General features: G+C 39.2%; 1 protein-coding gene across 4 annotated transcripts in view; it reads left to right on the top strand.

Moving 5' to 3' along the window:
- Positions 1-25,728, top strand: part of ASAP1 (ArfGAP with SH3 domain, ankyrin repeat and PH domain 1) — a 120,677-nt gene that overhangs the window by 254 nt on the left and 94,695 nt on the right. For all 4 annotated transcript variants that reach the window (XM_062491764.1, XM_062491754.1, XM_062491774.1 and 1 more), the window contains exon 2: positions 5,487-5,625. In XM_062491764.1, the coding sequence (XP_062347748.1) occupies positions 5,500-5,625 (126 nt within the window). In that variant the 5' untranslated portion in view covers positions 5,487-5,499. The remainder of the gene's footprint in view (positions 1-5,486; positions 5,626-25,728) is intronic.

The following is a 25,728-nucleotide window of genomic DNA, read 5'->3' as shown; positions in this document are numbered from 1 at the left end:
TCCCACTGAAGTACGAAGTGATGATGTTACCTGTCCTTACATAAATGGGGTGGTTTTGCCTTGCAAAACAAAACTATGAGAGTTCCATTAACAAAAAAAAATAAAAATGTTTACTGAGTTTCAGCATGTGAGATATTCCAAAATCAAAAGCATAACTCATCCTGCTAAGAATCTTGTTGATTTGAAGCTTCTTTTATCCTCTAGGGCCCAGCATCCAACTCAAATGAGAAGAGCTGTGGATATTCTAGTACTCAAGGCCATAAATGTAAATATAAAAAATATAAATATAAATATAAATATAAATATAAATATAAATATAAATATAAATATAAATATAAATATATATGCCTTTCTCATTAATTTTGTCCAAAGTTGTCTGAAAATAAAACTATAAAAATGTAGGAATAGCGATTTACCATATAGATGTTTCCTCAGGGAACCTCAAATCATCTTTATCAGATATCAAATGCCATGGATGTCTGATGTCACAGTGACATCATAAAGTGAGTTAGAATCAGGAGGAGTATGGGAAGTACTGCTGACTGCTATGTTTAACTGAAATGGATGAATCTAACACCAAACCACTAACTTATTCAGGACAGCAGTATTGTAGAGAAAGACAGCCTAAGGATATTTTCCTGATTAATTTTACCACACCACTATTTCTGTTGCTATTTGCTGCTGAGCTGGTGATGCTCTCCATGTTTGTAGAGATGCTAAGGAGCATAAAAAGAACAACTATATAGTTTACTAAGAAAAGTGTGTGCATTTCAGTTTCATCAGTATTTGATGTTTTAATTAAACATTACTGTCTATAATAAAATCACCACTTTTATCTGAAGTAACAGCCAAGATGGGAACTTGCAAGTCAAGAAATTAGTGTAGCTGTAAATGTGTATTTGCAAAAAGGCATCAGGATGTTCATACTTGAGAATCAAAACCCCCTGAATTTGACATGTGAGATCCTGTGATGACTACACCTGTACTAATCAAAAGGAATCACTGCATTCCATCGATGTACACAGTGATTTCCTCCTCTAGCTAACAACTCACTTCCCTGCCACACTGAGAGGTTGCAAATGACCCTGGAGGCAGCTTGTCTGAGCATGCTTGACAACACACTGGTGCACAGCCAGGGACTTGGGTCAAGCTTGTTTCCAAAACGTAAGCAGCAGCCACACCTGAGTTTGAATCTGTGAGTTTGCTTCTTATGCAGCAGAGAAGTGTGACCTCAGGGTGGTCCTGGGGTGGCTCTCTGCAGGCAGCATAATCACATTGCACAGGAGATTCACCACCAGCTTCAGCCTAGATGAGTTGTTGATACCCTGAAGAACTGACTTTGCATGACTAAAGCTAGACAGCCACAAACACAGCAGAGCCACAAGCTCATCTATCTGGCTCCTTATCTATAATGGAAAGATAATCTTGTTCTCTACCTCATTGCTGTGTGATTTCAATAGTTTATTGCATTGATGATGTGAAGAGCTATGTAAGTGCCCTGTAGCTTTTCACCTCTGGCACATACTGGTCATGCTGCAAAGTTCAGAATGATGACAACATCATCTCCTGTTCACTCCTGCTCAGCTCCTGTGAGTGAACTGATAACCTCAATCTAAATATAAGCTGTTTAAATACTATAAAATGAAAAATACTGTCATTCCTGTTCAGTTTATTGCATAACACCTGTATTGGTAGTTTGTCTTTGCTATGTTCCTTAGCCTCTCCCTAAGCATGGTGACTGTCACCAGTACCACAGAATTATTGTCAATTTGCTGTAATTAACTCTTCTGTTTGCAATCACAATAAAAGACAGGGAATCAAGAGGATTTGTAGACTGAATCATTGGGTGGGATGGCAAGACAGAACAACTTCCTTGACTGCAATGCATCATCAGTAAGGAGTAAGTGATTTCCAGTGCTGCCTGCATGATCCTCACTGGCATTAGCTTGTCCAGGGTGGACAAGGAAATGTATTTCATTTCAGAATATTCAGAATACCAAGAGGAGTGAGATAAGCACAAGTTCATTGGCAAACCTTGCATGAAAAAAAGGCCATGGTACACTCTCACCCAGGATCTAGCACAGACTAAGATAGCATTACAGCAGACGCTGTGAAATGTAACTTTCACACTCTGATGATTATTCTTTGACATTTGTGAAGTGAAACAGTGATTTCAGTTAGTGACAATTTATAGAGAGGTGCATCTTACAAATTTAGAATTGAATCTCAGATACTGATTGCAATTCAAAACAGGAAACATGGTTAAATCTGAAATTCACTAAATGCTATTGAAATACTTATATAATTTGACTAGCTTAAACATTAGCACATTTTTACAGACAGCTTGTATAATTTATTTTTATTAACATCACATTAATTAACTGATCTTGCTTCCAGTGAGCTTAAGTGAAAATAATCCAAGTCTAAAGAGATCATGCCTATAGGGCTATTTTCTCTACTAACATTTGAATAGGGGAAGGGGAAATACTGCTTCTAAGTAGCAAAACAGAGCACTGTATTCTCTCTGACAGAGTAAACAATTTCAGAACTGTCAAAAACAGACCAAAAGGCAATTATGATCTTCCTTTTTAATTTTTAGGCCTTGTGCCATTCTCTTTACTTACTAGTATTCTTCTGTATTCATTCTATTTCTTATATAATTAATATGTCTTTTTAGAAGACCATGTTTTCCTGAAGAGGAAACACAAAAGCTCAGCTACACTTACTCTCTGCTCTGCCTTCACTTCTGCCACTCTTCACTGCTACATTTCCCTGGCCTATCTATTCCCTTTCTTAGTTGAACATGCTCTTCAATTCTGTTGTTTAAATTTTCACAAAATAGTATATATATAAAAAATGTGTCTTTAGCAGTATGTCCAGCTCCTGGGGGGATTTGTTTGGGATAGCAGATGAGGTTATTTTACAATCCAGAGATTAATGGTCAAGCTCAATAACTTCAGCCTGAAGAAGAACAATTCAACACTAACAGGAGAGTACCCAATTAATTAAACCAGTTTGTCCATCAGTGTGATGGATTTATCCTCACTTGAAATCTGCCAGCAAGGCATCAGGAATCTTCCTAATGTGAACACTGTGGCTGACCTGCAGACCTGGCCCAGGAACAGCTGTGTCACAGCCCATGATTGATGTTCAGCAGGAAATTACAGGGGATGACCACAGAGACCCTGCTTGGCCCTCGGGCCGTATCCCTCACCCATCCAGTTTCCAAGCAGACTAGGCCAAAACAGCTCTTCTGGATGTCACCAACATCTATTCCCTGGCCCAAACTCCCAGCCAGTTCTTTATTCTCCTTTCCATACTGCTTTTGATGACACCAGCCATTTTTATCTTCCTGGTCTCTCTTCCTCCTTCACTGACTTTTATGAACATGATCATCAATTGATTTTCTTCCTACCTCTCCCACTGCTTCTTCAGTGCTTCATTTTTTTTTGCCCAAACCCATTTTTTCAGTGCAACTCCCACACAGTTCTTTTCTTGGCTTCCTCCTCCTCTTGCCTACTCTACCTTTCAGAGTCTCATGACGTTTAACAATCATCTGTACAAGCTCAGAGCCTTTGTGCCAGAAAGCTGGATCACGTGAAGCAGCAGCAGCAGCAGCAGCAATCACATGGCCATATGGAGGGCTTCTACTAAAGCAATGAAATCACAGACACATGTTCAGGCAGGACCATTGCTCAGGAGTCTTGGTTATATTTTTGCTGACAGAACTGCAAAAAAATCATTTTTATGGGTGTACTCAAATCAGGTATCTCCTTTTTATCCTTACTCAGGCATTGCAGTTCTTAGCTGATACTGTCAACTATTTTTGAGTTGCACAGGCATTTTATTAGAATTACATACAAAACCATGTACAAGCCTAGCTGCATTCTAACATGGTAGGTACTTATACAGAGAACACAAAATTTTTAAAATGGATACAGCCATATAATATTGCTCATTCTCAATTGTTCAGATTTAAGAATATTTCCCATTCCTGAATGGCCAAGCTTCTGTGGAGAGAATCCCAAACACAAGGAGGAGGAAATCACACAGTATGACTAAACAAATCACACTAATGGAGCAGATGACCACAATTACTTGAGCCTCCTGAGACTTAGCCTTCTTTAGAAAGGGACATATGGGACCCCAAACCTAAGCTTAAAACAAAATAAGGAAAAAGATAAATATGATTAGAGCTGTCTGTCTGTCAGTTCCCTGAGTTACACGATGCAGTGATGGATTAAAGGACATGTTAACATTTTAGAAGCCCTGTTCAGGTGCCGGGCCAGCGCTGCTGCTGGGACACCGCGCTGGGCTGCGCGACCCCGGCCACGGCAGCACTGGCACAGCTCTGCAACTTCAAGGGCTTCTCTGAGCCATAGCAGGACTTCTTAAAAATTAACTAAGTCTAAGGACCGTAAACCCTATGCAGTCAAGGCTGCTGAGAGGGATGGCTCCCTCAGCGGCGGCTGCACCAGTCCTCGGCTCTGCATCACCGGCGGACGGGGCTCCGACCGGCTATGACGGACTTAAAGAAGGGGGGAAAAGAAAAAGCAATAGATCCTGACTCGCCCTGGGGGTTCCCCGGACCAGGAGCGGACCCGCAGCCCGAGGCGGGCACGGTCCCTCCCCGCTCCCAGAAGGCACGGGAAGCTCATTCTCCCTTAGGGGCAGCACTGCGGCCCAGCACCCTCCGACCTTGTCAGCTTCCACCGAAACCGCCTTTTTTACGACAAGAAAACGAAAGAGTGGCAGCCTCCCCCCTCAGAAACCGCGGGGCCGGGGGAGGGGAGCGGCGGCCGCGCCTGCGCGGAGCCGTTTCCTCCTCGTCGCGCGTAGCGGCGGCGGGCGGCGCGTGCTCGTGAGCGCGGCCCCGCGTGCCCGTGAGCGCGGCCTCGCGTGCCCGTGAGCGCGGCCCCGGCGCGCCCGGCCCGGCCCCGCCTCCCCCGCCCGGGGGGCGCAGCCCGAGCCCGCTCAAGTCAGTGCTCGACGCGGGCGGGAGCAGCGGCCGGGCCGGGGGGCGTGGGGCGCGGGGGGGTCGGCGCGGGTGGGGAAAGGGGCTGAGCCCGGCACGGTCGCCGTTCCCCTGCCGCCGCCCTCCCCGCAGCGCCGCGGCGGGGCTGGGCCGGGCTGGGCTGCTCGGAAGCGGCCGCGGGAGCGCTCCCCACCGGCGGGGCCGAGCGAGGGGCGCCGTGCGGGGGCCTCTCCCCCTTCACCTCCTGCCCGGAGGAGGAGGGGGCGGCCGGGGAGAGCCTGGATGTAGAGGGCGAAGCCTCAGCCTCCCTCTGCGGCTCTGGTGCTTTGATGCTGCGGTTCTCTGCTGGCTGTTAACATCTTATTCCCTCTGCTTTTTAATTTTTTTATTATTATTATTTTGTTTTCTTCCTCCCTTCCCCCGCCCCCCCCCCCCGCCCCCACCTTTTTCCTCGGAACTTGGGTTCCCCTCTCTCCGGATCTGTGTGCCCGGCTTCTCCTGGGCTTTGCCGGTGGGGCAGGATCATGCCGGACCAGATCACCGTGTCGGAGTTCATCGCCGAGACCACAGAGGATTACAACTCCCCGACCACCTCCAGCTTCACCACCCGCTTGCAGAACTGCAGGAACACGGTCACGCTGCTGGAGGAGGTAAATTGTCCACACCCTATCCCCTATTTTTTTGTACTTTTTCATTTTTGTTGGTTCCTTTTTATTTCTTCTTTTTTTTTTTTTTTTTTTTTTTTCTGTATGCCTTTGAGAGAGCATCAGGGACGGGGCAGCACCACCCGCCCAAATCCACAGGAGCCAGAGGCGTTGGTATGCATGTAATCTAGTCTTTTAATTGTGGGACTTTGCCCTTGTGTTGAGCTAGTTACAGAAAGCTTTCTTGCTCGGGCGTCTCAAAGATTTGTGTGTAAAGCAGCGAACTTAAATGTTGCTGTGGCGCTTCTTGGTGTTTTCAGTGTTGCCAGTTGTTGCAGTAGAAAATATGCGTAAGTGTTGGTATTCTTAGAGGGAAGTTGAAGGGTGAGTTTTGTTTGGGAGCCTTAGTAGAGGTTTTCCCCAGCTGCTCCTTACATCAAGTAAACGCAGGACTCTGACTGTAGAAATCTGCCAAGGGAGACTTGGTTTAAGAAATGAGCTAAGGATGAAGAGATGAATGTGGAGTAATACGAAAACAGAATTGGTGGAAGGAGATGAGCATAATAATGCAGCAGAAGAGATAATACAGTCTCAGCACTTCAACCTTGAAGCCTCAGTGCTGGGGTTTTTTCATGCTTGTTATGAGCGTCATTTAAACGTTCACCCTGTTCTGCTGTCAAGAAATAGGAGTGTGGAAATGGGTAAACTTCCAGAGCTGGTTTCTAAGGAATATCAGTCCACAGCTTCCTATTTGAGGTTTCAGAATGATTTCCTATGGACTAGGTCAGTGATTATGAGGAAATGTCCTCCAAACGAATAAAACAAGACAGTGTGTAGCTCTTCTCTTGCCCTGTGCTTGCTTGAAGGTACAAGCATAATGATGCTGAACGAAGACAGGTTTTTGCTGTTGTTGCATAGGTTGCAGTTAGTTGTTGTTTTGGATTATACACTTAGTTCATCAAGTATTTGTCGATTCTTCAGGAGCCAGTGCGTTTCTAGGAGATGGATTTAATAGAGTCTTTTAGTTCTGCTGAATGTGTTGGCATGAGCAAAACATTTGGTATGCAAGGAAAGATTATTAATTATTTAATTATGGTGTTTGCCTGATAGTCTTGGGTATGGAATATAATTCCACAGGATTTAGGTTAGCTAAAGTTTTAATGGAAGAACTGTCTGTGTTCAGAATTTGAACAGTGCTATTGACTAGCGTAATTATAAGTTCACATTTAAAATTATGTATTATATTTTTACTATGTAACCTAGATTAACATCTGTAACTTTTCCATAATTGTAGCTGGTTTGATTTTTCTTTTCTCTTATAGCTAAGCCATGACCACTGATAGATTTGTCAAAAAAATCAACCTGTTAGGTTAGTGTTTGACAGAATTGCTGCCCCCTGGTCTTAACGATGTGGAATGGGTACAACCATTGATATGCTAATTAGTACAGTTGACAGCATGCACAGGGTTAAATAAAAATACATATTTTGTCATCACTGGAGACTTACTTCTAGGGTAAGAATACACTGTAATGTTTTCATGGTTTGGGAGATACATCAGTGCAGGCTGAACCTGATAATGCCCATCCAAAGAGAAACAAAATATAGAAGATAAATACACAGTGTTCTGCACTATTTGCGTGGACTGGGTGTATTTTAGAAGTTTTTTATGTAAGATTTGACAGCAATAAATCAGAGGAATAAAGAATGGTGTGTGCTTCTGGTGCTTGTGTTGCTCTTCTTTGAATTTCTTTTGTTTGTTTAACTTATATGTGCCACATTTAAACTGATTTCAGTTTAAACTGGACTTGTTTTGCATAATTTTTTTACTATCTGTAAATACAAAAAAAGCTTTATTTGGTGGGAAACAAGATTTAAACAACCTCTACTGTTACATGTGCAAAAAATCTGCAACTTTCTCAAATTTATAGTTATTAATTTGCATGGGGAAATGCAGACATTCAGGATGTGGCTAGCAAAAGGCTCCTTTGGAGTCTTTGTGTATGCAAGCTCAAATTACAGTGAAGACACAGTTTTGCTGCTGCTGCTTCAAAGCTGGGTTGGTTTCTGTACACCTACTTACCTAAAGCAGTGAGTTCTGTGAAACACAGGATTGAAAATTCATGGTTGAAGTGGGTGTTCTGTAGCTTCTGCTGCTGTTGTTGATGTGTTGTGGATGACCTAAGAACTCCTCAAGCAGCTCCTGAACCTCAGTGTTGAGCCTGCTATGTTAAGTCAAAGGGGATGATTCCATCCTTGCAGCTGTTTGATTTTTAGCTGAATGTTGCATCTGGGTTGGAGCACTCTCTGAGCTTTTGCAGGCAGTGTCAGGCTCCGAGCTGTTACGATGCTGCTGCCTGAATATCTTAGGTTATTATTTTAAAGCTAATTTAATTTAACACAATCTGCACCTACCTCAGTGGCTATAAGCTAGTTGTGGATTAAATAATTATTTTGTTTATTCTAAGTATGGTTGCAAACTGGAACTATTTTCTGAACAGAAGTGGAAGGGAAATTAAATGGGTTTAATGAACGTTAGCTCTGTATCCTAGCCTCTCAGTGTAATTCCTACTGTAGCTCAGATCAGAAACACCTTTTCATAAAGAATGAGACAAAAAGGAAAAGGTTTTGTGTATGGAGGCCTTAACCTAGTTCCCTGAAGTTATTAAAATATTGTGAACTTACTGTCCCTGCATCGCAACTAACAAGTTTTCTGAAATAACAAGAGGCGATGAATTCATTTGCTGATTTTCTCACTTGCTTGTCCATCAGTAGAAGGGCAGTCTGTTCAGCTGGGTGATTGTTGCATATTATCTCCTATTTACAACTATTTTCCTGTTATAATTAAAATCATTTTCAGAGGAGACTTTGGATCCAGTTAGATGCAATTTTGGAACAAGTTTCAACTGAAAAATCAGAGCGGACATGTTTACTGACGCTGATAGTTTGCATTCAGTAAGTTTTCAGTGGAAGGCCCAACAAAACAAAGGCCTACCTCAACTTATTAAAAAAGCAAAAAGACAAACAAAGCCATCCTCCACCCAAACTTTATTTAAATCTGTTGCAATATTAGCATAGACAGTAGTGAGAACATGCAACTCTATAGCAGTTTTTTGTTAGGAAGGTTTCATGCTACAGTGTTTGGAACTGCTGAAACTTAGGAAGATTTGTAAGGTTTTTTTTCGTTTTAAGAGACCAAGTTTAGATTTTTGTCATCCAGTCACGCCAGATTTTTTAAAAAAAGACCCTGCCATATTTCTAACTAGGCTTAGACATCTTTAACAGTAATTACTAAAACTCCAAGATGGTTTTATTACTGGTTTTTTTAGAGCATGAGTGTTATGTAATTGCCTCAAGTAAACACACATTTTAAAGTTCATTCTAGTGCTAAAATAATAATCGCTTTTTCTCAAGCTCCTAAAGGAAGAAACAACCATTATATTGTACTATAGGTCGAGTTTGAGAGAGTTGCAGCCTGTGCTCCTCTCTCTTGATTTCTTCAGCATAATCTTATATTCATGCAAAAAATATATTTTTAACCTATTTCTGCTTGCAGGTGAAAGATATATTTTATAATGCAGCACCTTTCTTCTTTAGGAAGGTTGAGAGAGTTGGAGTTCTTCAGTTTGTTGAAGAGAAGGCTCTGGGGAAACTTAGACAGCCTCCCAGGGCCTAAAGGTGGTTGCAAGATATTTGGAGAGGGATGTTTTGCAAGGCATGGAGTGTCAGGACAAGGGGGAATGGCTTTAAACTGGATTAGATATAGGGAAGAAATTCTTTACTGTGAGAGTGGTGAGACACTGGAACAGGCTGCCCAGAGAAGCTGTGGATGTCCCATTCCTCCAAGTGCTCAAGGCCAGCGTGGATGGACCTTGAGCAACGTGGTCTAGAGGAAAGTGTCCCTACCCATGGCAGGGGGTGGAACTAGATGCTCTTCAAAGTCTCTTCTGACCCAAACCATTATAGGAATCTTTAATGAACATATGAAGAGGGAATTATTGCCTATGTAAATGGGGAGTTAAAGAAAAAAGCCTAAATGGTAAATATAGACAGATTACTGATAAAATCTCTTAAAGTACAGCCTCTGCTTTGTTCTGACTAGACATGCTTTCATATCCACAGAAGCTTCATGATTTGTATTACTCAAATAGATTTTGAAAAGTTGATTTTAATCATTGAGTTAATATTACTTTGTGAGCTATTTGGAATTTTTAGAGAATGATGACATCTGTTCTGAGAATAAGTAGTGCACAAGTGGGATCACCACAAAACTGTCTTGATTATCATTCTGCTGTGTCCCAGCTCCAGCTGAAAGAACATCTTTGCTCTCAAGGGATAGCTCAGTTATCATGACCAGGCAGTTCTGAGTCTTTCTCCTAAAGTAGCAGATGTTGTACAGGACTGTCTGGAGACAGAGGTTAAGCTTAAATATTTAAATTCTCTGTTGTCAGACTGGTAGATATGAAGCGACAGCTATAAGCTGATGATAAAATAAAGAATAGGTGTCTGATGCTTATTTTGCAGTTTAATGCCTGTTTTACTGTTGTACTTCTGTAATACTTGAACATCTTTAATGATTAATGCTATTTCTTTAGTTCTTCTGCACTTGAGTGAGAATCTGAAAACTCAAAATGTGCTTTTTGACAATTAGATTTGCTGCAGATATGTTTAAGTTTTGCTTTCAGGGTTTTTTGTTTGGTTTTTTTTTTTTTTTTTTTGTTTTTTGGCTCTTAATAAAAAAAAGAAAAACAAACCCACAAAAACACTATTCCTCTATTCCTGCAGTGATTATTGGTCGTTTTGTTTCTCACTGTGCTCATCTGCCTGAGCACAGCTGTCTGTCAGCCTAAGATGGTCCTATAACAGATGTGTGCATATACATCAGTAAAAGAATGACTGTCTGGCTCCTACTCAGCCTCATACACATTTTGTTGTTCTCAGTGCAAGTCTGGTATAATCTAACATAGTCTGAAAGGTGAAGATTTCTCACATTCTTTTTCATGTCAAGGATATGTTTCTAAGATTAGAGATGGGAAAAGGGAAAGAATGTGGTTGTTACTTTTTTATTTTGCCTTTTAAAATATTTTTTTCAAAATGTATTGTGTATTAATAATTTTCACAGTTTCACATATGTAGCTTTCCCTTTGGGCTTAAGTTTATGCATATATTTCTTATTTTACTGTGAGGAAGGACTTTTGGCATGAGGGTGAGTGGACAGCGTTTTTCCTCCTTATAATTTTGTTGAAACTTGTATAGCGCTGGAACTGCTATAACATCAGATCTTCTGTGATGATTTCATACCCTTTTCTGCCACAAGATCCTTTTCCAGTGACAAAGTATTCTATCAAGGGAGGCAGGTGAAACCATGCACGGGAACAGGAGCCTTTCCATTCTGAGTCAACTTTTGTTGGTATTATACACAGACTTTGTTCATTAGCCTGGACTATGATAATGGGTAGGATCTATTTTGTGTGTGTGTGTCAAGAGACAGAAATAATAGGAAAACTTCTATCACTTAATTTCTTTTGAAGCATCACTTCTATATAATTGCAATAAATAAATTGTAACATCCCATATTCTTTGTATTTCTTCATTTTTAAATTAAAATATATTTTTATTTTTAGGGGGTTAATCCAGACAACTCCAGCAGTACTAGATTTAAACCCAGTTTTTCCTAACCTTTTAAACTATTACTTGTGGCAGTTAGAAGCAGTCTTGCATCATAGAGAGCTATGTACTTCAGAGCTGGCTTTTTTACGTAACAGATCATGAGCAATCTTCAGTTTTTGAAGAAATACGGTTTTGATAGCAAACTGTCTTAAAAAGAACAGATAAGGAAAGTTTATTTGTGTGGTTAATAAAACTCAGGATAATTGTTGCTGCTTTTGCATTGAATGACAAATGGCAACAGATGTAAAGATGGGTATGTGAGAATTTTGAAATACAAGAGGTTACAGTGAGAGCACATGAGTAAATCCCGATCACAATACTGAAAAAGTGATACAGGTGGAATTGACAGCAGTGTCTTGTATTTAAAATGCATCTGAGGATGCTGTTTTATTTGCATGTTACAGTATTTTTTCATTTAGCATGTAATCAGTTTTACCCTTCATTTGATAGTAGTCAAAGCATTTGGCTGTAATAAACAGGCAGTCTCCTTTTACTTTCATGTGACTGATGTGAGGAAAAGTAAGAAATGCTCACTGGTAGCTCAAAGTTTGTCATGGGAGATGAATTAGCTTTGCCTTTTGAGAATTTGTATTCATTTTAGGCATATTTTTAAAAGTATTTACTGCATTTGGTACCTCATATGTCTTTTTGGGAAGTACTGCTTCTTCTTTTGAACTCCCAGCAGGCTTATTCATGTTTACTCATCAGTTAGGAAGCTGTGAAAATGCTCTTTGCACAGCATACTGAACAGAGTGCACCAGATAAACCCTGACAGAGTGTGTACCATGTAGTCATGGGAACTTGGCCCCAGTGGAGGGGAGACACTTAAAGTGACATGACTTAAAGTTGAGTTTAATGTTTAGATTTGAGTCCTGTGGAGACACCTTCCGCAGTTAAAAAGCAATAAAAAAGTACTTTGAAGAAAACAGAGAGGGGGAAACAACCCACAAAGCCATGTTTGTATTTCAGCAGGGTGTCGCTGAAGGACTGCATGTGTACGATTCAGAACAGAATGAGATTTGGTTGATTTAATTTCCAGTATTTTACTTAGTACAAAGAGTAAAACTCAATTTTCATAACTATCTTTGTGATTTGTAACAATATGAATTAAGGTGGTTGTTAATAATTTTTAACAGCAGATGTGAAGCAAATTTACAGAGGATAGTAGTAAGAACGATTATAACATCTCATTTTGAATGGAATAGTGCCTTGCAATAAACCCATTAGGAGGAATCAAGCCTAGAATGCTAATTATCAGTATTGTTTCAAGTGCAAAGGTAGGCAATATAAGCATGTTCTTGTAAAAAGGTTCTCAACTAGTAGTGTTTTTTATATCTCATGGGAAACTTTTCGGAGTCCAGTTAGTAGCATATTTTGGTACTTCTCTTAGAGACTGTTCAGCCAGGTTTGTTTGATACTGGCCAAAAAAGTTTATTGGTGAGTACAAAGGAAAACCCCTGAGATAATAACATGACTTTCCTTTTCCTGAGGGAGTGCAGCTGGAAGTCTGCTGAGAAGTGCAACAGTTATTTTATATTTCTAAAGAGAGAGTGTTGATCTCTGTTATTTATCTATATCTATCTATAATGGGTTGTATATATTGCTATCAGTGAGCTAATGCTGAGGTTTTGTATACGCATTGTGACAAGTAAAATTTTGGAGTACAGTGGGCTTGATTGTGGTGATTATGGAAAATACTTCTTTTAATGATCCTGTGCAAAAGCAACAAAATGCTGTAAGGATCCCATTTCCCCCTTTTCACACAAGATCTGCATGTGGTACATGTGGCCACCTTGTCTCATTGAGTCAGTGGTGAAAGGAGAGGCCTGAAGTTTTGCTATTGCTAAGCTGGGAAGTGTATGCTTTTTCTTTCTTTTAAATAGCCACCTCTATCTTGACCTTTCTTGTTTTATCCTTCTTGTTACATTTCTTAACAGAAGAAATATAAAACTCTTTCTGATGCAGAACTAGAAACTTACAATGCCAGTAGGCTTTGTCTTTTAGTTTCTTGGTTTTCTCTTGCTTAAAAGCTAAAAATCAGTATGGTGCTGGAGGTAACTTCCTGCTAAACAAGTCTGTAGTACTGCCAGACCTTAGACATGGTGTGCTCTGGGAGCCTTCTGTGCAAGCTGGTGAGAGATGGACCAGGTAACGCATCTGCAGGGTGGGTGGGACATGGACTGGGTTGCCAAACCCAAAGGGGGGGATCAGTGAAGCAAAGTCCAGCTGGCAGCAGGTTGCAAGTTGGCACCACTGCCTTCCAGGATCAGTTTTGGGATTAGAACTATTTTAAATGTGTGGATGGAGGGCTTGAGTGTGATCTTGTCAAGTTTATTTGGACGATACCAAGTTGTTCAATGTGCTGGCAGCAGTCACCCTTCAGTGGGACCTGGAGAAGTGGCCTGATACAGGAGGAGCCTTGTGTGACAAGGAATATGAAATCCTGCCCCAGGGATGGATGGAGTTGCCATGTGCAGCAGTACAGCCTGGCCAGAAGACAGTTTTCTAAACAAGAACCTTGGACTCAGGTGGATGAGCTGTTGAGTGTGGGTTCACAGTGACGAAGGCCAGCCACATACTGGTCTATGTTAGTAAAAGTGCAGCCAGCAGCCAAAAAATAGTGGTTCTTCCCCTCTGTCAGGAACTGTGAGACCACATCCAAAGTACTGTAGGGTTCACCAATACATGAAAGAAATTATAGGCTGCCACAAGTCCAGGTGAGGATCCCCAAGATGATTAAGAGCCTAGAGCACATCACTTAACGAGGGAAAACTAGAGTTCTTCAACCTTAGACAAGAGATTAAGGGAAGGTCATATTGATTTCTCCAAGTACATAGTATATGTAAGGGGAGAAAACTGATAAAGCAGAAATTCTGATTATTTTTGAGAAGGTTTTGAGGGGGTCTATTTGTGGTTCTTTATTATAATTATTTTGGGGGCTTGTTTGTTTTGAACCATGAGTCTGGTGATCAAGTGCTCAGAGAGAATGTGAAACCTCTTGTCCTCAGAGACATTCAAAACTCCACTTGACTGTAGAAGTAGGCTCCTTAAAATTGTTTTGATTGCCTGATTTAATCCTTTAGAACATAAGGAGGCAGAGTAAAGTGGTTGTTTAGTTTCATGAATGTGTTTTTGTGTTTTCAGGTAGAAGTTTACAGTGAGCTTATTCTTGGAAAAACAGCACATTTGAACCTAATAAAACCGGTGTAAGCAAAAGTGATAATTCTTTTCCTTCAGTTAAAGACTGCTGTAATAGAGCAAATGGGATACCACTCACACTTCTGTAGAAGTACAGTTGAAAAAGGTTATCAAATTTGGGGCTTTGTATGATTTTTAGGAAGAGTTTGAATAGTTACTGAATGTTGGAAAATTATAATTATTTTTAAATGATCAATCTGTATTTCTGTAAAGTTATAACTACATTACAGTTTAACTATGTCTCTGCTGGATTAATTTTTATTATAAACTATTCTTTGTAGGAAGGTGATTTGAATTTTGAATTCTAGAGTTCCCACCTTGAATTTATTACACTAATTTCCTTTCTTCTTGGAATATATTTTGCTTTTAATGTAAATTATCTTTTGATTTTTTTTTTATTTTCAAAGCAAGTATTTTGGACTGAAGAGAGAAATATACCTGAAGAAGTGGCCTTAATACAAAACTTAATCTTTTTTGTAGCACTTCAGAAAAACTTACCAGGGTAGGGGAGGCAGGAAAGAATAAAATATAGCAGGTTTTGTTTGTTGGGACAGTTGTGTCTTATTATGAGACCAAAGTAGGATTTAGATATCCTATTTTTGTTAGGATTTTAAAACTTAATTTTCTAAAATCATAGAATAGAGGGATTTTTTTTTTTCCTAATGGCTAATCTAAACCTACTACGTTTCAATTTGAAGCCATTCCCTCTTGTTTTATCACTACATGCTCCTGTTAAAAAGTCTCTTTACAGTTCTGTTGTATCCTCCTTTAGATACTGGAAGGTGCTATAAGGTTTCTCTTCTCCAGACTTAGCAACCCCAGTACCCTCAGTTTGCTTTAACAGGAGAGGTGCTCCAGCCCTCTGATCATCTCTGTGACCCTCCTCTGGACTCGCTGCAGCAGGTCCATGTCCCTGTTATGCTGGGGACCCCAGAGCTGGACACAGCACTCCAGGCAGAGTAGAGGGGGAGAATCACCTCCTTCAACCTGCTGGCCACACTTTTCTTTGTGCAGCCAAGGTACAATTGGCAACTGCACATTGCTGGCTCATGTCTGATTTCTTTTTTTTTTTTTTTTTTCCTGACTACCAGAATCCTCAAGGTCTTCTTGACACTGCTTCTCTCAATCATCCCCCTGCCTTTTGATATAGAAAATTGCCTGGAACTGGGTGCAAGAAGTTGAGCCATTGACTCAAGCTCTTTGGATGTGGTCATTGAGCCAATTCCTTGTCCATCAAATAATTCATCTATCAAACCTGTGTCTCTCTAATGAGTGACAAGGATGTTGTGTGTGACCATGTCCTAGGCCTTACAGAAGTCAAGGCTGGTGACATAAAAAACACGTGACAAAGTACAGGAATGCAATCCTCATGCCAAACAAACAAAACCATTTTAGTTAATACTTCTACATGTCAGTGTCATAGTCTTGAAAGTACCACGCAGTGGAAGTAATTGAGCTGTTCTGTGCAGTAAGGAAATAAAGACAGCTGTTAGAAAAATGTAATGGTGATGTTAAAACAAACTTAGGATGCTTTTGCTCAGTGATGACAGAGTGCATGTTTGCAACCTTCAAAAACTGAATAATTGTCAGTTTATGAAACTGTTGAATTTTAATAAAGTTGCATGATGCCAGGATGAGTACAACAGTGTGCAAATTGTGCCAGGGTGTGCCACGTTGTAAACAAGCAGGACCATGATGGTCTGTCCCTGTGTTCTTAATAACATAATATACAGTGGTATACATACAGATGGTGTGTATGAAATCAGTGGGAATGGATAACTTTTAACTAAGATTTTTTAAGGAGGTAGCTTAAATCTAAGGTACAAGGATGTTGTTGGTTGTGTTTTGGCTTTGTATTTTTCTTCCCTCGCTAAGTGTCAAAATTATGGAGAAAATCGTTAAATGAAGAGTCATGATGCTATGACAATGCAAATGGGATATCCTGACTGTATCTGTTGTCCAATCCAATATCTTATCTAAGAAAAGTATTTATATTGTCTGTGTTAGTCATGAAGTTGAAATGTATTAAAACAGACAATGAGTTTATAGCAGACAATAAGTGATAACTAACTTGAAAGAGAAAGCTGAATGAAGTTGCCTTAAATGTTTTGACAAAGCTGTTTGTTTTTACAAAACTGGTCTCACACACTATATTTTCCAAACCTTTTAAATGATGCTTTGATTTATTTTGCAGATTGCTCTTCATATGAGTTTTTACCAAAATTAAACTTTTATGATTTGATTTGGGAAAAGCTACTTGAGCAAAACAATAAAATTTTGATTCCTTTGCAGAGCAGATGGGTGTATATATATGTGTATATATATTAGTTTCCTAGCATATTGTCATGGCCGCAGCACTTAAAATATTATAATTTTTAGGGTATGTTTTGTGGTTGGGCTTTTTTTTTGTTGCCCCTTTCATTGTCTGTGTTTTTTCTTCTCCCACCTCTAGCCTCTTTCAGGGAGGGATGAAGGAAACCTAAAGAGACTCTTTGATGTAAAGACCTACTTAAATTATTTTTCAGCATTACCATACAGAACTGTCTGCTCACAGATTTGGAGGAAATGGTGGTGTTCCTTCAGTGATGTGATTCAAGCATATAGAGAAGTAAAATCTTTTGGGTTGGGGTCACCTGCAAAAGTCCAAGTGCCCAAATGTTGTCTGCTCACTAGTACAATTATAAAGAAAGAGATGCTAGATCTCTTTAAACTCTCCTTTTTAAAAATGTTTATAATCTTCTGGTGGCAGTTTTGTTGCCAAGCTTTCACAGGAAGTGCTTGGAAGGAGACCTTGTTTAGACTGGCAGAGAAAACATGAGAAGAAATGCCATTTTTTTTCTTTGCTGACACTTTGCAGGTTTAACGAAGCTTTCGGCTGCTGACTTTAACCCTCGTATTCACTTTCTGCCCTTCCCTGTCTCCCCATTTCATTTGAAGTGCTCCATATGCTTCCTTGCTTGCTTTTTTCTACCATGTCTAGGACAGGTTTTTTTGAAAATGTTTTTTTCTGTGGTTAAAACAGCTGTAATGGTGTTGCTTTACCTCGATGAAGCTTGCTCTCTTTGCTGAACTTGTGTATTTTAGTACAGCTTCCTGTTTTTCTCATCCTATTTAATTAGGCAATAAGTTGCAGCAAAGCAGCTTCCTTTAAAATGAATCAGTGAATATTGTGCATATTGTAAATATGAAAGTAATTCATGTCTCTTTGTATGTTACAAAATCATGAGTATTTTTACATAGCTTTAATGTTTGTGTGGAAGGCCAAACCTAGTTGCATACCAAGCAATTTTCTCCCTTTCTGTATATTCCTTTTCAATTTGTTTTGATTTACTTTTTGCTCTCTATTGCTGCCTTTTGATGGTAACAATAAAGAGCTATCCTGCCTTATTTTTTTCCGTCATAATCTGTATTGCTTCATGTTATATAACTTGTTCCTACAAGTAATGGTGCTACTTCACTGGGTCCAGATGAACGTATGCCAATAGATAGCTCATCAATAAAATTGACAAGTACTTATTAAAACTCTCATTTGTCTTGCAGTGAGCATGGTATAGTGTGTTCTTATAGCAATACAGCTGTTTCTTGGAAGCAGTCCCTGTGTGTTCAGTGTGAGAAAAGCAAAGGGAAATGAGGAGTTAATACAATGTAGCTGGTGCAGAGCATCTTTCTTATGATAAACCTGGGAAACAATTTCAGACTCAGGGATTAGTATGAAATCATTGATAGGTTCATGACTCAAACTGGGAAGGTCTTGGTGGAGTGATGACATTGTGCTTGTAGTTTTAGTATGCTGAAAGCAAATGTACGATGTGTGCAAAAATATCTGGGTGGATGCCTCTTCTCTGAGAGAGTGATTTTGTCTCTTGTAAACAACAAACATGCACCTGGACCTTTGTCCATGTGCCAAAAGTTAAAGCAGAATTTTGTGATTTGGACTTACTCAATAGGACTTTTTGGAGTATCATTTTCTCATCGAGTTACTATGATTCTCTAATTTGAAACAAATCTATAATCTTGTGGTAGAGGAAGAAAACCTGAACTTTGTTCCTTGTAAAGCAGCATTAAGTAGAGCTGTAGCTTGGCCTGAGGCTTTAAAAGAAAGTAGATGCACCTGTAGTGAATGTTATTAGGTGCAAGAAACACTCTTAAGTGTTAGTGATTCCTATATGTCAGTGCGTGAAGTGCAGTGCTTGAAGGACTTGCCAGTCATTATGGACTGGACTGCCTACATGCTGAATAATTCCACCATTTGGGGAGTTTATGGTGATTCTGCTGGAAGGATTTGCAAATGAAAATAAAGCTTGACCACAACTGAGAGTTTTTAAATAAAGATTAGATCACTCTCAAAACAGCTGTAGATGAGTTAAATAAAATACTAGGGTTTGATAGTGTGAATTTTTAACTATTGCTTATACATGTTGAAAGACTTTTTACTGTTATTTCGTGTCCATGAAAAGCAATTGCAGGAATAAGAAATTTATATTTCTTGGTCAGCTGAATGCTAGAGTAGTGAGTTTGTCCCTGTTCAGTTAATGAATTTGTCTGGGGTAGACAAAAAATCATGTAGCATGTTTTCCACATGACCAGTAATTGGAATTTCTTAATTTCTGAGAACTTACCTTTAAGTTGAGTAGCCTAGCTGAATGAAGAGAATACTGAGATCTCCATGTGAAGGCAATTGAATGTATTAATTTACCGTAGAAAACTTTACAGAATGCTAGTGTACTGGACACTTAACCATAATGGAAGAGCTTAACTCTGAAAGGTCATCTTATTGTTTTGGACAGGGCCCCAGGTAAATTAATTCATATTGCAAAATTCTGAGTTATAGTAGAGGCCCATAAAATGGTGAAAGAAAATTTCATATTTCTGTTTTCAATGCAGGATTTGAGTAACATATAGTTTTAATGGGAAGGAAAAATATTCAAACCTAGAAATTTATAATAAAAGTAAACTGAAAATGTTTTAAAAAGCAGTTCATTGAGCACCACTCAGCCTTTTAGGAAGATGGGCTGGGATAAATTAAAATGAAAGTGTTAAGACAGATGGTCATTTAGGGTTGTCTTACATGTGGTAGTAATTAAGATGTGGATGGAGGCTGCAACTGGGCTTCTGTGTTCTGTGCTAACTTTACTTTTTATCCTCTGTGTCAGGGTATATTCACACATACAAAAAATGTACACACATCTCAGCATAAAACTGAATAGAGCTGCTGGTTTTCTGTGTCTATGCTGTGGTTTTTGGCCCACTAAGCAATGCACATGCACTATATAGACAACCAGTGCTCTTTCTTCAATAATATGGGCATTTAATTTGAGTCAAGCTGATGCATAAAGAGTTCACCCAGGCATGTCACTTCTCTCCTGAAACTTAGACAGTTGGTAAGTTTAGGGTGGCATAGAATCATAGAATGGTTTGAGTTGGAAGGGACTTTCAAAGGCATCTGTTTCCAACATCTCACTAGTGAGAAGAAAGATCTTCAGCTGGTTCATGAGCTTTGGCTTGACTGTAGTATTGTCTGAAACAGGCTTCCCGTAATCAATGGGTTTGTTTGTATTGGGCTTTGATTTTGTGGTTTCATCTTTAGAACAATTTTGACCATTCTTAGGAATCTTTTAGCTGAGATTGAAGAAACCCTGCTTCATACTTTGTGTGCAGTTTTTAAAGCATGTTTTATTTATTTTTATTAATAATGGAATTAACAAAATGGAATAGAACATTATGTGGGTTGAAAATATTGTTTGTGTAGAAAAATGAAGTTGCATACAGCAGAATAATAGATAGACTAATCAAATGCATATAATACATGGATGTAATATGTTGTGCTGTCTTGGATGTTGCTTTCCAAAAAATTGTGAGAGCCACGTGATGAAATATAAAACCAATGGTAGATAATAAAAGTTTATGATCCAGGATCTGCTAGGGACCAGGTATAGTTTAGTACTTAATGAGTTGAAGCATCATATTACTGCTCCAGCATGTGAGTCAGAAAGCTTCCATTTCAGCTGAGGAAAAGGAAAGCGAAGTTTAAAAACTTCAGCAGCATTAAAATTAAATCGAGCAGTATTTTATAATTAAGTTTTGTGGATTTCTGCTCAGACTTTGAGTAGAACATTTGAATGGTACCTTCCACCCAACTTTCCATCCTGCTGTTTTATCTTGTATATCTTGTCCCTTCTCAAAGGGCCTAGAGTTGACTGATGTCAAGTCTCTGTGGATAGCTCTTAAATGCTTCAGTGCTTGTAGCAAGACCTCCAGAAGACTTAGATAACAACTTTTTTTATAAAAGCTGCTTTTATTTTGCAGAAATAGGTTTATTTTTCGCAACTTGATGAATTTTGTTTTTGTGGGTAGTTTGTTTTGAAAGACAGTGTATGTTCCTCTAGATTGTACTGGTTTTATCCTAGTTATCCTGGTATTAATTCTATGCTGTTATCCATTTTCTGTAGCAGCATTAACTTAGAGCTTCTGAGACTTCCTGGCTTATGTGAAATGATAATGAGAAAAGTGAATGGTTAGGAATTGAAACACATTGTGGGTTGTGAAGTGTTGTTGAATTATGTGCTATGGTTGAAACAGTAAAAAGTTTACTTGCTCAAGATATTCTCAAAAATTGTCTAGGTTGTCAAATTTTTCACCAGAAACTACCACCACATTGAGTCAAACCACAAGTTCCACTAAGCCTGTATTCTGCTCTTTAACAATCACTGATCAATAGCATCTGTCTTGGGGAGAACATTAACAGGAAAGCTTAACTATGCTACTATTTCAACAATCTGCTGCTCAGAAGTTATCTGAGCTGAAGATGATAAACTATTAAGCACACAGATGTCTTGGACATCCTTCTCATTAATTAGAATTTGTTAGCATCTATGAAAACATAAATTTCACATCTTACCTATGTGGTGTTTAAGATAAAAAGCAGTTTTTAATTAAACTTGCCTCCTTATAATTTGACATTTTAATAGTGTGAGAAAATAATTTATCATTCTGTGTTTATTCCTCTGTTCCTTACAGACTGGAAACATCTCTTGCTTTGCATCAGTCACTTCTTTTTGAGCTTGAAGAACATTAGCATCCACACATTTAATCCTACCCCCTTAGGAAGTGTTTCCATAGTTGAGGTCAGCCTAGTTGCCTTCTTATATCCCTCTTTTAACTTTTTGAGATGCAAAGAGCAAAATGCAGATGTACTGTGAACTTCCATCTTGGTGTAATGATGTCTTTTGTGCTGCTTTTACTCTGTCCTCAGTGGTTTGATATCCTGCTAGCTTCTGAATATTCAAGGATAGTTCAAGAAAACTCTTAAAACTGCAGCATGGTTGGTTCAGACTCACTATATATGTAAATCTATAAAAACGTTTTTTTATATTCATTGCTTGCCTTTATATATTTTTTTTCATCTGCTCTCTCAATGGGCAGTTAGAATTTATGAAGTTTTGTGACCTTTCCACATCTGGTTTTCATTTTTCTTTCTTGAACATCTTATCAGTGAATTTTGTCACCTTACCAGCCACATCCTTTGAAGATAGTGTAGGATGACACCTTCTGCCATCTGTAGATGGCAGAACTGATTCCTGATGGCATTTCTTGAATGGCAAAAGGGACATTTTGGAGTTTATTCCTATTTCCTTTAATTCTAAACAGTTGCTGCTCTGGAAGAATGGCTTCTCCTCATCTCATGTCAGTTGTTTTTTTATCAAGCACCATTGGTGTTGAACACTGGTAGATCTTTTTGAAAATTCAGGTAGACTATGTCAAATAGGTTGCCAGGAAACCTATTTGTCTACCAAAAAGTGTATGTAGTATATTAAATGGCTTGGATCCTGAGGTATCTCTTTACAAAACTCATGGTTTGGGTTATTTTTGTTCTCCCTCTCCCCATGTTTGTCAGTTTTTGTTATTTTGAGGTGTGGGAATGAGAAAATAGGTTCACAGCAGAATTAAGACAAGGTTTTTGCTTTTGATGTGTTTGAAAAATATATTGGTTTTTAGGCATTTAGAAAAATTGTTACTGCAAATCTCTTGGTTTGGGATTTTTACAATCAGTTTACAGCATGTTTTTATAATTTCCTTATTTGCCCATGACTTCATCTTTTTGGAGGATGTCTTTTAGTAATCTCCTTTACAGGCTTTTTATGTTATTGTGGTCTTTCTGAAAAGCTCTGGTTTTTAAATGACAGATATTAATTTTCTTAGGTACAATTACTTAAAACATTATAATCAAAGGTCTGAAGTTGTGTGCTGGGGAACGGGAGAAGATCCCCAACATACCTTGTTGAAAAACTGTAATACTGAGAATTATATGTGGGTACTAATTTAATACAAGTAAGTATTTATACTGTTTCACCAGGAGACCATCTTACATTAAATATAATTTTAATGTACTTTCAAAAAGTGTTGGTGTCTTCAAATAAGCTTAGGTTAATAATGCAAATGTTTGTACATTTTCAGGAGAAAAGACTTTATAGCCAGCTGACCTTTTCTAAAAACATGGGCAAGACTGGGATGCTTGTGGAAGAATTTTACCTTAGAAGTACACTGAAGACATCATCTAAATTCAAGTGGGATTGGTGAACATATTTTCCATGCATTGTCCTTGTCCACTGAGGTGATGTTCAAAATGTCAGGAGTCTTCCTTCTTTCCAATTGGAAAGTGAGACGGCACTTCCATGGCTCAGCAAACATTAGAATATCCTGGTTTGAAGTTGTCATCTGAGAATTGATGCTTACTTCAAAAACATGAGCAAGTGCTCAAAACTGGGCTAATTAATTTAGTAGAATCAGGGGTAAGGTTCGCAGAGTTACAGTTTTTTCTCTTGCTTAGTATAATGAGTTAAATTAAAAATATTTGTTCTTTGCAATGTTACGCATGTGTCTTTACAGAGATGATTTTGTCCCCTTTTTCTGCTGTCCTTGGGTCAGTGCATTGCTGTGGGGCAGAGCCTGTGCTCGGCTCTGCTGGAGCTGCATTAACCACACAAGTGACTGCACGGGAAATGGAAACTTTCTTGCATGTGCTGCAAGAGAAGTTGTGACATGTGGCACTGCTGGTGGGAAGTTCTGCCTCTCTGCAGCAACAATGTCCCTTCTGTGCCCTGCTCCTGAATGGGGTTGGTCAGGGAGAGAGATGGGATTACTGCTCTTCAGGTGGATATGGTCAATTAGGGATTTAAAAATGTGTAGCCAACCACTTTTAGCTACACTGTTGGCCAAAGCAAAGGATAACTTTGTTTTTTCTGTGTTGCCTTTCGGCTTGGTTTTGTGGTGGCTTTGTTTTGATCACCTGTGCAGCATGGCAGCAGTAAAGGGTGTCAGTCCTCCAGGCTTAACCGGTTAACAAAGCAGTTTGTTTGTTCTTTGTTTCTGTACACGTCCTTATGTCAAAGGGCAGGTGAGGCACTGGTGTTACACAAGTCCCCTCTCACCTGGGATAGTTGCCTGTGCAGCAGGAGTGGTGTTTGCTACCACCCTCCTCCCCAGCCTGCTTTTCTCGTCAGGCTTGTGTGCCTGCAGCAGGGAGAGAGCAGCACTGGACTGGGCCATAGCAATGGCTGCTTCTTAGCTCTTGCTGTTGAAGAATTAATTGCCTGCCTCTCCTTGCTTTTGTTCCTGTTGATTGGCCATTTGTGGTTCCATTTTAGGAGAATATTTGTTTACTGAGCTGGAAGTTTTGGCTAACAGTTTTTTAAATGTGAAAAAAATACCAACAAGGCATCTACCTCCTGACTGGGATTGTGCTGGGAAGGCAAAGTTAAAAAGTTAGGTGAAAAGAGAAATTATGAAAAGGGAGATGACGTTCTTCAGGCAGGGTGGAGGAATAGTCTTTCCTATTATCTTCAGCATGTGGCTCTCCTCATCAGGTTTCTTTTTTTCTTTACAAGATGGCAAAATGTATCATTAGATTTAGCTTGGAATTTGTTTGAGGCCTGAAGGTATTCAGAGTGTGGGGGGTTTTGGGGTCTTTGATGTTCATTAGAAGTAGTTCTGTGCCAGGTAACATTTACTTTGCCTTTCTTAGTTTCCTTTGCAAACTACAGTTGTGCTGTTTTATACTTCCTCCTGTAATGGTTCTTATTTAGCTTTTCTTTCCCAGACAACCTCTTAGACTTAAGAAAATTTGATTATCTGACTTCTGTAGGATTAAATTTAACACAAGAGAAAATGGAGATTTGTTTTTGGGTTTTTCCTTTGTATTAGTGTTTTTGTTTCGGTTTTCGGTTTGGGGGTTTTTTATGTTGTTGTTGGGGTTTTTTTTTAAAGGACTGTAACTTTTTTTTGCAGCATGTTAGCACTAAAGTTGCATGTGAATGGATAGGTTATCCCCACGTGGTCATTAAAGCCAGTACTTAAAATATTACAGTCTTGATGTCATGCGCTGTGCTTGCTTTTTATATTTTTCTTATGATAGACAGTAAATTGTATGTTAACTTTATTTTCTGTTTATGTTCTGAGTATTTCAGTGTTTGTTTTTCATATAATTTTAAATAAATGTTTTTTAAGTCTAATGGAACATTCGCAATCTTAAGAGATGACTTCATAAAATTAGCAGATCTTTACATTTGGTGTCATACTTAAACTAAAATACTATTTAGAAAGAGGAAGAGTAGTTATGCCCTGAGAGTCATTACTTGCAGCAAATGGAAACTGTTTTTGCTTTGTTTCCTGTCAATGCATTTAGTTCTCTCCTTTCCTCACATTGTAAACTTCTGTCTGAAATCATGTGCATGAGCTGGTACTACAGCCAGTTGTCGTGGGTGTTTACTAATCAGATTAAGAGAAGCTGAAATAGATAAAATAACTTGTATGGAAGGTCAGAGTGTTGTGGCAACAGTAAGAAAATGTCTACGTGGTTTGTGTAGGCAGCTACCAGGTCTCAGCTTAAGGCCAGGAGCAGAGTAGATGCCTGTACCAAGGTTACTCTGCGTGATTGATAGGAGGATTGCTCTTTGAGAGCTGGTGAATAAGCTGGATTCCTATCCCTGTAATCACATTATGACCCAGGCTGGCCTGAGCAGGTCACAGGGCACCACTGCAGCAGCTGAGCTCTGTTGTTGCTTTCAGTCAGGGATACCACTGAGATGTTGCAGGTTGCCTGAGAGCAGTCTGAGGAGACAACCTGCAACCTTCTGGGTATTCTCACTAGCCTTTCAGATGTGTACATTTTCTGTTTCATAGTGAATAGTGAATAGTGTTTACTGATTGTTATGATGTTTCACTGAAAGGAACTGTGAGAAACATAC

The sequence above is a fragment of the Cinclus cinclus genome, chromosome 1 (assembly GCF_963662255.1).
Source record: "Cinclus cinclus chromosome 1, bCinCin1.1, whole genome shotgun sequence".
NCBI classification, from domain to species: Eukaryota; Metazoa; Chordata; class Aves; order Passeriformes; family Cinclidae; genus Cinclus; species Cinclus cinclus.
This window is presented reverse-complemented; position numbering and strand designations above follow the sequence as displayed.